We start from the raw sequence: 12,344 nt of genomic DNA on the forward strand, positions 1-12,344 counted from the left end.
ATCAACGGTCTGACTGGTAGCTTGCCTTTCGTATAAAGTAGTGTTCCTTTTTTTTGCGTAAGATTTTCATTGTTTATTATCCTCTTGTTCAATTTGAACAACCATTGGATAAAGTTCATGTTATCAATGGGAAAATTTTATAACCCCTTTTTTTATATAAATAAGCTCGTTTTTTCTATTTAAATTGGCCTGTATATCTAATACTTTTATCAAGCCTACAAAAAAATGAAAATCGCCTCCATTGTTCTTCTTGCTCTTGGTTCCTACTTGCTCAATCCCAATGTCGTTGAAGCCCAAGGTTCCTGTTGGAAAGCATGTTATCCCAAAAAACCTGAATGTCCTGAAGGATGGTATCCCAAGAAGCTTGGTAATTGCTGGACTTGTTGTTACGGTCCGACTGATTAATTTCTTTTACCATATTTCTTGTTTATTGGCATAAATAAATATGAATGGTTTTTACTACGCTGCTGTATCTAACAGCGCTTGATTAAAAATATTCTTTATTGCCCTAAATGAAGTATGAACTGAATTTGCTATTTTTCAAATCCTACCAAGGACAGAGTCTTCAATGATTTTTCTTTCTCCTGAGAATAGTCTATAGCTATCATCAAGTATTAACTTGGAGCTTTTCAATAAGGGGAAAATAGTTTTAATGTTTGAGCACAGTTTATTGCAAAATCAGTAGAAATAAAATTATACAAGGAAATTCAGAAAAAGATTATGCGAACTAGAACCTAGCTTGATTTGCTCTTTCTTTCTAAAATGAATAGTTGATTAAACAAAGAAGAAGTGGACATCATATACATATTCTTTTGATTCTGTTACTGCTGAATCCAACTTTTTTATTATACACAATGTTCTATATTATCCTATTGCCAAAATCAGGCGAATGCAAATATGTACCCGTAGATACTCCAAATAATTTAATCGGCAGCAGTTATGAAGATGGACAAAGAAAATGTTTTATAGTAATAATGTGTCTGTCATCTGTATGAATATATGTTTCAATACTTGTCATAATTACTCATTTTGTCATGCGTCTGTATTGATAAATGAACAACATGTAATATATATATTTAATGCAATAGACTAATATAAGCCTGGTCACAATTGCGTAATAGTTCAAAAAACCATATTTTTGAAAGCAAGTAGAGATAATTCTATCGAGGATATATATAGCAAACACTCTATGGGCATTATTTAGCTCATAATTATCCATACTATTGCTATGTAGAGACACGCGTTCAGGAAAGGGTTCATTTGGATTTCACCAATCAATCCACACACATCAGCCTTCAAGAAGAACCACCTTTTGGAAACTAATAAAAGAGTCTTATGAAAGCAGGCTTCTAAAAAGCAGTGGGTCTACCGCTGAAAACTACAAACATCATAAAAGCCTCATCATGTTGACATGCGACATGAAACAAAGCATCAAGAACCTTGTTGAAACTAACGGTAGACTTTCTAATATCTCACTGACCTCTGTACATTAAGGATTGACTGATTGCTGACCTGGCAAGAAAAGTAAAGATTGGCATCGTATCATTTGTTGCATTTAACAGAAATGATCTCACTTAAAGAATACACAATCCATCAGAGCATACAGTCAAAACCATAGAAACAATTGAAAAATAAGGATTAATGAATACGCATGTTGCTCCTTTACTTTCCCAATTCATTTCTTCTTTTGTAGCAGAAACTTGTTAGTAAATAAATTGTTATAGTAAAAGATGTCAGCGATAGTATGAAATAAAGATGTCCAGAAAAGACAAAAGAATTATTAGTAAAACAAAGCACTCTCTTTTAGCAAATCATGTACTGTATCCCAAGTAGTTTTCATGTTGAGTCGCTTTAGTCTTCTTATTAGATAGTCCAAACAGTTCTACAAGTATAACTTTTGATTACAAAAGTGTTTATCTGAACAGAAATGTTTCAGTAAACCGCTATGAAATTTGAGAGTTATGAATTGTGCTTTCCATTTCAAATAGGTATATTCTTTCTTTATTATTAATGATGTTTTATCAAGATCGTTTATACGTTAAAAAACGTAATTGACATTAAAAAATCCCTTAAAAATATAAAAGTGCATTATGTGTCACAATCAAAGCATTGAACTAGAACAGTTTTAAAAAAAAAAAACAAAAACAAAAACAAAAAAAGTTTAGTTCTCATACTTCTGCTGGTTCAGATCATCCTTATTGAGATAAAATACATCATGTTATATGAATAAAGTCATGGCAACCAATCAAGTTCTTAGAATAATGGATCTTTATTGAGTTGACATAATGCTCTCTTAAAGCATGGATGCAACTATAAGGACTTTGATGTAAACTGAATGTGTAATGTAACTGTAGCTATTGAGGATTCTTTTTTATTATCATTATCTTTTTTTTTTTGTGAACATATATATATAGCCTAATCCTTCCCTCTTCTTTTTATTATTATTCTCATTATCATCATTAGTCATTAGATTTGTAGGTGTCTTTGTATAGATTTGTTTTCTCTTGAAAAAAACCCAGCTTAACATTTTGATTGGTTTATAGAAACAATGGAACAAAACAAGCATTTTTACTTGAAGCAAACCCAAAAAGGCTTGTATATTGACGTTGAGGGCAACAGTAACCATGTTGATGCTTATGTTGTCCTGAAGAACAAGACCGACAATGATTGGGAAGGCAAGCAGGTATGGTACTTTGATGAAAAGGAGCAGATTGTCAATGTTCAGTCTGGAAAGATCATTGGCTTCTTGAACCATGATCCTCACCACAGCAACCACTATACCTTGGTTCAAAAGGAAAATCAACAGAATCCTGAATTTCAATGGGTATATGACAAGGGCAAGAAGAACATTCACAGCAAAAAGTTGGGATCTGCTTATGACTTTGTCCCTCATCTTGGCGATGCATTTGATGGAGCCAAGATCTGTATGGAAGCAGGTGGATCTACACCTAGCCCCTCTCAATACTTTGAGATTGTATACAAAGATAATTAAACAGAAGTTATGTTGAAGATAATAAAGTCTGCTTTATTTGTTTTTTTTAAGAAAACTATTGATTAAATATAATTGAAATATGAAATTCTTAAATATAACATTATTTATTACTATTAACAAAGCAAAAGGCATAAAACATTTGTGACACCACCTTATTCTGTTGTGCTACTTAACCCCACTATTTAATAAGATGATTTAGCCTTTAATGAAGAGGATATACCATCCGTATTTATTAAAATGTGAAATAAAAAGCAAGAATGATGAGAGGGAGGTATGAATGTATCAATGAAATTGTGATGGTGTAGAGGAGGAAAGATGAGAAATGGGATTTGCCAAAGAAAGGAGAGAGTTGGCAATTATTTCATCCTCATTTGATTGTTTCTGTACAAGGAGAATGGTGCCATCAATTTCAGATAATCTGGAAATAGTATTCGATAATAATTTTGATAAGCGATCTACTTCCTTTTGTAGCTTAAAACGTTCCAAAGTAAGGCTTTCAAGTTTGGTATGACAAATAGGTGGTAATGTTAAATTGGATATGGTTGAATGCTCTGTTGTTTTATTTTGATGTTTCTCTTTAGAAATAGCATTAGATGGTTTTTCAGTAAAGTTGATCTTTTTTAAAGAAGAGCATCGTTTACGTCTTTTTATGATGCTATTCATCATTGTTGGAGGTCTGTGTACGTGATGAAGTTTATAATAAAGACCACAAGCATTACAAATCGTCTTTCCTGAACCATCTCTTCTCCAGAGTGGAGTCGTTGTTGCTTGACAATTCGCACAGGAAATATTATCTTCTGATGGATACTGACTTGTCTTGCTTGAGCAATTCTCACAAATAGTGTTTTCATGATCATGTAATTGTGCTCTAAAAGAAGATTGACATTGTATACAATTTGATAGATTCTTTTTACGAGCTTCTTTTAATCGATGCTCTTTAAGTATTAAAGTAGAATAGGTCATCTTTATAAAAAAAAAGGGGGGGAAAAGAATAAGAAAATTGAAATTTTTTAATTCTGTTTTGTGTAACAAAAAGATAAAAATCTTTTTTATAATCTTCACCCAATCATACGTCATCATTTGATCTTTCCATGAATAGCATTTTACAGCCTAATGAATTGCATATCAAAATGAGTTTGAACTGCAGTATGCACCCTATCCCATCTTTTCATTTCCACTTCTGCCTTCAAATTCCTTAGTTCTTGCTCTAATTTCTTTTTTGATTCGGTTTCTTCCAATAGCTCTGACTGGTGTTTTTCTTTTATATGCTGCATCAACTGTCGAAACTCTTTTCTCAATACATGCGTCTGTCCCTGTCCATCATCTAAGCTTTGTGCTTTTTGATCGAATAATTGATGTTGAAGTAGATACTTTTCTTGTTTGAGTTTATCAATTTCATATTCCAACTTTTTTCTTTCGTTGTTGAAATCCATAATGTTACGTGTTAGCCTGTCATATTCTTTAAGAATCTTTTCTAATTCTGCTTCTATACTTGCTGATTGAAGCAAGAAACCAGATTCTCGTGTCAAATAGATTCTCTTTACTTCTTCAAGTTCTCTTTGTAAGCAGTGAACCTGATACTCTTTTTGGTTAACTGTCTCTAACTCTTCAAGCATGTCATCAATTTCATGTTCTGCGCTATTCAATCTCGCTTCATCCTTATCCTTTTGCTTCATCTCGCTTACTACTTTTGTCAAAACATCTCTTTCTTCAAGACTTCTTTCTAATTCTCTTTGCAATTCGTTCATCTTGGTCACCAATTGCTTGTGCTTCACTTTATAATCATCCAGCTGAATTTCGAGCTGATGACGATCTGAGCATTGCGCCTCTAATTTTTCCACTTGTGTCTCCAGGGCTATTTCCTTTTTCTCCATTTCTGTCTGACGAACGGCAGATGCATCTAGCGTAATCTGAAGCTGCTCCATCTGCTTTTGCTGTTGGCTTAACAAGGTTTCCTTTTGATCCAAGGTTTCCTTTAATTGCTCTGTCCTTTGCTGTTCTTGAATCAATTGTTCCCTTGTTGCATTTAATTCCTTTGATAATGCCTCATGGTTATCATTTGCTTTTGCTGGTTCACTGTTCTTTTCAGACAATTCGTTTCTATCTTGCTTGTGTGCTAATTTGTCGATTAAAAAATCAATTCTCTGCTGAACATCAACTGTGCTTTCTTCAGTCTCAAAGATACTCGTGATACTCGTCTTGTTACTAAATGGCTTTGTTGTCGAAGAGAAGGAAGAAGGAGTCGAACTGGTTGAGGAAAGTGAGAGTCGATGGTCTGTTTCTGAACGTCCTGATTGATTCGTGTCAGTGGCCACTGCTCTTTCTAATTTCATCAAAACCTTGTACAGGCAGTGATCCTTGGGCGATTTTTGAGCCATGATCGGCGTGTACTCTGCATGTGTTGGATGACTTGATCTCAAGCTGTAAGCGGATTTACTTGTGAAATAAAGATCATCGATGGACTGCTCCAGTTGTGTGTGTTTCTTATACATGTCGCATGTGGCTTGATAGGCTGTTGAGATCTGCAAATTTTCTAATTTTAGATAAGCCAAGGTGGCTCTCTGAATATCGACTTGTATCCGTATATGGCTATAAAGTGAATCTAGCAGGACAGGTACATGATCTAGTTTCTACCTAAAAGTTGAGTCATTCTCCCAAGTTTTCGAATCTACTTTATCACTCTACCTTTTGTACTTCATTTGCTTCTAAGCAGCTCATGACTTCATTCAGCCCTGGTGTTTTTAGGGTAGCATAAGCCATATTTAGTTCCTGCAGTAATGTCGGATAATTCACTTGATAATTCAATGCTGACGACTTTGTCATGTCATATTGTTTCCATGGAATCAACAAAGGTTCTTCTTTGGGTTGTGTTTTTGAAGATGTAGCAGACAGACTCTTTTTTCTGATCGTTGTCACTAACTGACTCACTGATTTGCTTTTTTGCTTATTACTTTTACTTGGTAAAGGACTTTTGGGTGATGGAATGTTGGAGGCAGGCCTTGTGACCTGTGATGGACGTCTGGGTGTGGTCTGTATTGGCTGCTTCAATGTGGGTTTTGATCGTATTGGTGGTGAGAGTTGATCTGATTTGGTCTTTGTTTTTGAACGCGAAGAAGTGGATCCACTTGATTTATTGGATAACTAGCTTTTATTATTAAGAATGCAATACAACATGTTTCATTCTACTTACAATAGAAAACTTTTTTGTTTGATTCATGAATTAAATTTCTTGTAGAAAAGAAAAGATAAAAAGGAAAAAGGGCACAAAAGAAATAATAAAGAGTTGTTTTAAGGAGAAAGTAGTTGTTGTCAGTTTATAAAATTATACTTTTTAATATATTGCGTGTATTTTCATCATTGGAGATGATTGTAATGGATTGATCTTGAATTAGTAGTTTTGATTCCATATCAGAAGGTAACTCTATGACTATTGTACCTTGTTCATCTTTTGTTATTTCAATAGGTATCGAATGCTATAAATTATTATTAAAACCTTCTCCTTTTTTTCATATTTCTTTGCATTGTTTTCTCTCTTTCACTCTCTTTCACTCTTTCATTCTCTCGCTCATTCTCCTTACTTGTTCAAAGCGCTTCACAATCCTATTTAATTCAACCTGAACTCTTGGCCGGTCATTCATATTACGCATTGTGTTTGCACAAAGTTGAAAGTTATTGTTATAAAGGTTTAAAGTTCCATTGATAGGTGCGTAGAGTGAAACAAGTCCATTACTACTTTTATAGGGAATTGGCATAATTAATTTTGCCAACTAATCTTATCAGGTAAATAAATTAAATCCTTTTTTTTTGTTTGTTTATTACCTTTTCACTCACAGAGACCTTTTCCCAGTCCCTTTTCAAATCAATATTTATGATATCTCCCATTTTATAAATATAAACTTCTGTATTAGGATAACTCAATAGGTTCTCCTTGACTAATTCTGCTCCTTTCATTTTGGGTATTAATAAATGACGTACATGATTCAATCGCTCCGTTGTGCGAAGAATGGATGGAACATCTTCAAGTTTTAAACGAGTCTCCAATGGTATACGAATAAAATTCATTTTGGAATCTTGAACTGCTGGCATCACTGTCTTGGGCACTAAAAAGCCGTCATGAATTCCCTTTTTTTTTTCTTTTTTTTTTTTTTCGCTATTGATTTCTTACGAATCGTTATACAAGTACTATGCTCAGATTGTTTCCAATGTTCCAAAAACCAAGCGATAGGCCCCTTTTGCATAAATACCGAATCTCCTGCGAATACAATACAAGGTTCACGTATCCCTCTTGCACCCAATTCGACCGAGTCTACTGTTTCGATTGTTTGTAGGGCTCCTTTTGCCATCAATTGACCATGGGCTAAAGGTGTGGTGGGTTCATACAATAAACACTGTCGGTCTGGATTCATCCATTCACCACAGATATTGGAATACTGTAAACTCTTGTTGGCAACCGGATTAGCTACATAAATAGGCACTTGATCATTTTCACCGCCAATTTCTCTTGCGCCAATCGACTTGAAATAACTTTCGATATCACCCAATAAATCAAATACGATATGCATCGAAGGTGCAGCAATCAAGACATTATTGTTAGATTGAATCGTTCTAGCTAAATAAAACAGTTAGTTTCCTCTTCGTCTTTTGTTTTTTTCATGTACCGATGTGTGCTAATAGTTTTGTCCTCGATCTCTCAAAGGAAACGTGGTCAGAGGATGGTTCGACGACGTCTGAGACAATCACTGCATCTGCTTCTGTCAGCAAGCTTTGATCAAAGGGTGCAGGATGTAGATTGGGAGTGAGAGAAGAGGTGGACAAGAAGACAATTTTTTTAAAACTTGTTTCCAGTAACCAATTTGCGCTGCCAATAGAGTATCCCGAACTGTGAGCGACAAGTGAAAGTGTCGAAAATAAAAATAAACTTTCGTTATATCTCACAGGCTGGATCTTTTCGAGGCAGCCTTGGATATCTCTCAAGGTATAGATCGACCGCCATCCTTCGGGTATGAATGAATCGGTCATCAGTTGCGTAGTGTATGTATAAGATGTGGGGTCAATGCGTGATATGGTTTGACCGTAATAGGCAACGAGCTCTTCCATACTTTGTCTACACGAAACAGTGAACAAAAGCCCCTTACTCTTCTTTTTTTCTTTTTCTTTTTTTTACTTTGCAAATTCAATCGTCGTTTCAGTAGCAATGATCTTTCCTTTATATCCCAAATATTCTGTTAAATAAGGTAGTCCAAGCATACATTCACTATTTGCAATTAACACGAGGTCAATCGTATGAATATCAATCAAGCTAAAATCAGGAATCTTAAACACTGTCAAATCATCACAATTCTGTATCGCACTGGTTCGTGAAGAACTTTGTGTGTCAGTGGCTCGTTTGCCTTGCTCACTAAAATACTGTGACAGGATAGAAGAGAGGTCTGTAGGTGGTGGTTGGCTTGGTTGTTGTTCTCCCTTGGGTATTGTCATGGTCTCTATTGGGCAGTTCACCAGTATTTTAAGTTGCCTTATTTTACACAAAAATACATTGTGATGGATACAGTGAATCTTCATTAGGTCTATATAAAAGGAAGGTGAAGAAAGTATTATGCAAATAGGTAAGGAGGAGGACAACAGTATCAACGGGCTGTGGCTTGGTGTTAAGTCACAGTTGAAGTTGACTAAGAAAAAAGAAAAATGAAAATCATCTTTTTTTCCCTTCTCTACATCAAGTTATAAACATGTATTTAATGTATTATTTGAATGACCAAGGGGAACGTGTGTATACCCTCAAGGTAAGCACGTACAAGAATATGGCTTTAATTCAATGTAACAATGATTCTTTAGAAAGTAGACCCCAAAGGCTTACCAACCAAGTCTGCTCACCCCGCTCGATTCTCTCCTGACGACAAGTTCTCTCGTCACCGTATTACGATTAAGAAGAGATACAACATCTTACTTACTCAACTTCCTGCTCGTCCTTATTAAATCATTTGAGAAAAACCAACAATGCACACACATGCACATATATTTGTATACAACAGAGAAAACACACACAGATACAGCTTTTTAATGAAAGAATGATTAAGCAAGCATCTTTTTTTGTAAAATATAAACTGTTTGAAATAAAAATATTGATTTTAAAAAAAAAAAACAAATTTGGTACAATTCAGCCAAAACAATCTATGATACCCCAACTATTTGGTCAATCCACAAAAACAGAAAGCTGATTACTTTTGCTCACTGTTCAGGACCATGACAAGAAACGAGTAAAACTTGGATTGTTGAAGGGTGGTTTGTTCGTTATGCCCAAAACCGACATCTTTTTTCATAAAACTTATTAGACGAAAACATGATTAAAGACATTTTATGAAACACGTTCAGAGTGATAGCTGAAAGGAGAATTAGATTTCGTCTTAATTTCCTTTCCTTGACAACCATCTATCTTTTTAAACAGTTACCACCTTTCGCAATGTTTCAGATCGCTTCCGACGCTTGTAAATAAAAACAATGAAAAGATGGTCAGAGTTGATGAAACCGGTGAGGATTCAAACATAAGAATACAAAGTGAAAGTATACATGTTTTTGTTGTATTTATTTAAAGAAAATCTACAAAAGAGCAAAACTTGTTTAGTCAAAAAGACCTATAAGAAAGTATTAGATGCTTTTTCCCTTTTTCGTGTTGCATTCAATTTTACCGAAACCCATGTCATCGTCAGATTCTTCCTTTTCTTCTTCCTTGGCTTCTTCAGCAGGGGCATCGGAAGTGGCGGCAGCACCGGCGGCACCAGGAGCAGCAGCAGCACCAGCACCAGGAGCACCAACGTTCAAGAGAAGAGCCTTGAGGTCTTGGCCTTCAAGAGCCTTGGCGTAAAGAGAGAACCAGATGGGTTCAACTTCAATACCGGCAGCAGAAACCAAAGTCTGGAGCTTGTCAGCCTATGGAAAGATGGATGAGAATCAATTGAAATTTTTAGAGAATCTTTTATTACAGTGATTTCAATGTTGTCATCTTCAAGGATGAGAGCGGCGTAAACGACAGCAAGTTCGGCAGACATGCTATAATAAAGATTTGTTTTAGCTTTTTTTCGAGATGGATGGCATCATGAAGGATTACGAACGTTGGATGGATCAAGAAAGAGAGAGAGAAAGGATGAAGGGCAGGGGAGAGTGTAGGTTTTATGAGGACACACAGACACATTTCGCTCTTTGAATTTTTTACTCCTTTTTACGACTCGGTGAGTTGCGTTATTTAGCAAGTGATTCGGTCTGGTATGGATAGACTCGTACATGAAACAAGATCTTGGCTTCATACGAAGCTATCATGGATCGCATGCCTTTCTATATGCTGTGCTCGTGTTGACCTTGTCAGCCAGAGCGGTGGTATACACATAAAAGTAGTTGTACCGTGATAAAAAAATGTTTAAACCAAGCCAGTTTGTATATCCCTTTCGCTTCAAAACACTTTGTTGGCAGCACCAAGCCACCTTACTATTCATTTAGAGTGAGAAAGTTGCAAGGGCAGTTTGGTATCCAAATCACTTGTCTTTTGGGACTCTTTGTCATCCTACGCATACAAGACCATACTTTTATAAATTCATCAACCGAGTGTTGCTTGGATATGCTGTCATTGGGTCAAAGGCCTTTTCTTATTGATTCTAACAATTGAAAGATGTAAAAAAAAAAAAAAAAAAAAAAAAAAAAGACAGCGCTGTAGGACACTCCCTGCATGATTTTAATAAAGGGAAAATGGGGTTGTGTATAAAACGTCAATTTGAGGGTGTTCTCTCAATAGATACAAGTAGATTACTCGTTCAATTTCTTTCCCATTTAAATGACAAAGCGTGAGAGACTACTCTTTGCTGGCTGCTTATATCAAATAAGCCTTTTTCCATAGAGCTATCAGATACGCTCTCCTCAACCATAAACAAAAAAAAAGAAAAGGATCTCTGTCAGAGCAGTTTTGAAAAAGGGAAGGCTGCACAGTGATGATACGAACTCTTTTCTATAAAGAGAAGGTCGATTGCATGAAACGCTTTGACCTAGATGTATGAGCAAGACATGTAGGAGCGTAGAGGACCCCCCATGTTCCAATTTACATTCTTACGACTTGACTCAAATTTTAAGGAGAAAAACCCTGGCTGTCGTTTGGGTATCCCTTGATCTGTGACAGGGTATGGGTAACAAAAGTGATTTAGTAGAAATAAAAAGGGTTTTGCAATGATTTGAAAGAGAAAAAAATGGGTGATGAAGGAGTGACTATGAGTCTAGAGCAAAGGATCGCCTGGTTCCGTTCTTGGGATGCAAGATAAGGATGACAGGGACCCAGATGGCTGCCATCAATACATTTACTTTTTTTTCAAACAAGTCAGTGATACGTTTTTTTCATCAGCCAAGGCCACTTACCGTTACAGATCAAGAAATCAGCATAAAACTTGCTTTGGTTCAATCGTTTTGTCTGGGTTAATCCATCGGCCGTCAAGGTAACCATGGAGATTGAAAATAAAAATAAAGTCATGGAAAGTACAATGTTGAGGTCTTGGTAATGCTGTATTCTGGAAGTCATAAAGACCCCATTGATTTCATGCTTCAGGTTCTTCAACAGCCTTTTAAAACGAAAATGGGACACGACACCCAACATGGCAATGATGAGTAATTCTAGGGAGAGCGGATTAGGGTTTAAAAGGATCATGAAATAAGTTACCTATTCCATAGACCAATTGAGGCATGATTTCTTTGTAAGTGAAATCATAAATATTTCTAGAAAAGTTGAATTGTAAAACTGGAAATAAAATGATATTCACGATTGTCCTAATCATTATTTTAATAAAAATCCAGCTGTGTCTTGTTCACTTTACCAAGCTATGTATATTTTGAATTCATTACTACTCATGAATTTTGCTCCTACAACAAGTTTAATCAAATAACTCCAAAAGCATTGTAACAATAATAAAGTTCCACTAAATTTATACTTTAGAATTCACGTTTTTTCTTAACAAAAAAAACTTTCATTATTCACTTGCGTTTGTAGAGAGAATCCAATACAGAGACTATAATCGGTGGGTATAATGATATCTTTATCTGCTTTTGTCCATAATAGCTCTGGTTTAGTAATAATATGTCCTGGTGCGATTTGAACAAATCCTTCCTCGTATTTCACTCTACAGGAAATGATATCTATCTGTCATGAGCAAGATGACCCTCTTCCTTTTTTTTTTTTTTTAAGAATGTCTACCGTAATAAAGTTGAAATGGTATCATAATAAACAGCAGCAGTGTCACTATGCTTTTTAACTCTCCTCTTTTGATGCCAGTGGGTGATAGACATTTATATCCATCTGTTTGATAAACTCGATAAATAAACC

At 35.4% G+C, this 12,344-nt stretch overlaps 7 protein-coding genes across 7 annotated transcripts; 3 read left to right on the top strand and 4 right to left on the bottom strand.

Moving 5' to 3' along the window:
- Positions 1–225: 225 nt before the first annotated feature.
- On the top strand, positions 226–405 carry RO3G_13535 (uncharacterized protein; the record flags this gene model as incomplete). The annotated part of the gene is made up of 1 exon (XM_067668119.1): positions 226–405. One exon carries the CDS (start codon positions 226–228, stop codon positions 403–405), a length of 180 nt encoding a protein of 59 aa, XP_067524220.1.
- Positions 406–2,548: 2,143 nt separating this feature from the next.
- Positions 2,549–2,992, top strand: RO3G_13536 (uncharacterized protein; the record flags this gene model as incomplete). Its single annotated transcript, XM_067668120.1, has 1 exon — positions 2,549–2,992. The coding sequence occupies one exon, from the start codon at positions 2,549–2,551 to the stop codon at positions 2,990–2,992; it is 444 nt and encodes a 147-aa protein (XP_067524221.1).
- A 1,103-nt stretch (positions 2,993–4,095) lies between these two features.
- RO3G_13537 (uncharacterized protein) lies at positions 4,096–5,691 on the bottom strand (the record flags this gene model as incomplete). Its single annotated transcript, XM_067668121.1, has 2 exons — positions 4,096–5,581; positions 5,678–5,691. The coding sequence occupies 2 exons, from the start codon at positions 5,689–5,691 to the stop codon at positions 4,096–4,098; spliced, it is 1,500 nt and encodes a 499-aa protein (XP_067524222.1).
- Positions 5,692–6,448: 757 nt separating this feature from the next.
- Positions 6,449–8,089, bottom strand: RO3G_13538 (uncharacterized protein; the record flags this gene model as incomplete). Its single annotated transcript, XM_067668122.1, has 5 exons — positions 6,449–6,465; positions 6,636–6,759; positions 6,812–7,092; positions 7,158–7,601; positions 7,651–8,089. The coding sequence occupies 5 exons, from the start codon at positions 8,087–8,089 to the stop codon at positions 6,449–6,451; spliced, it is 1,305 nt and encodes a 434-aa protein (XP_067524223.1).
- Positions 8,090–8,721: 632 nt separating this feature from the next.
- On the top strand, positions 8,722–8,968 carry RO3G_13539 (H/ACA ribonucleoprotein complex subunit 3; the record flags this gene model as incomplete). Its single annotated transcript, XM_067668123.1, has 2 exons — positions 8,722–8,775; positions 8,828–8,968. 2 exons carry the CDS (start codon positions 8,722–8,724, stop codon positions 8,966–8,968), a joined length of 195 nt encoding a protein of 64 aa, XP_067524224.1.
- A 642-nt stretch (positions 8,969–9,610) lies between these two features.
- On the bottom strand, positions 9,611–10,038 carry RO3G_13540 (ribosomal protein P1; the record flags this gene model as incomplete). The annotated part of the gene is made up of 3 exons (XM_067668124.1): positions 9,611–9,624; positions 9,679–9,919; positions 9,973–10,038. The coding sequence occupies 3 exons, from the start codon at positions 10,036–10,038 to the stop codon at positions 9,611–9,613; spliced, it is 321 nt and encodes a 106-aa protein (XP_067524225.1).
- A 1,201-nt stretch (positions 10,039–11,239) lies between these two features.
- On the bottom strand, positions 11,240–11,709 carry RO3G_13541 (uncharacterized protein; the record flags this gene model as incomplete). Its single annotated transcript, XM_067668125.1, has 3 exons — positions 11,240–11,331; positions 11,387–11,638; positions 11,685–11,709. 3 exons carry the CDS (start codon positions 11,707–11,709, stop codon positions 11,240–11,242), a joined length of 369 nt encoding a protein of 122 aa, XP_067524226.1.
- Positions 11,710–12,344: the final 635 nt, after the last annotated feature.

Source organism: Rhizopus delemar, genomic scaffold (genome assembly GCF_000149305.1).
Source record: "Rhizopus delemar RA 99-880 supercont3.12 genomic scaffold, whole genome shotgun sequence".
Taxonomy (NCBI): Eukaryota; Fungi; Mucoromycota; class Mucoromycetes; order Mucorales; family Rhizopodaceae; genus Rhizopus; species Rhizopus delemar.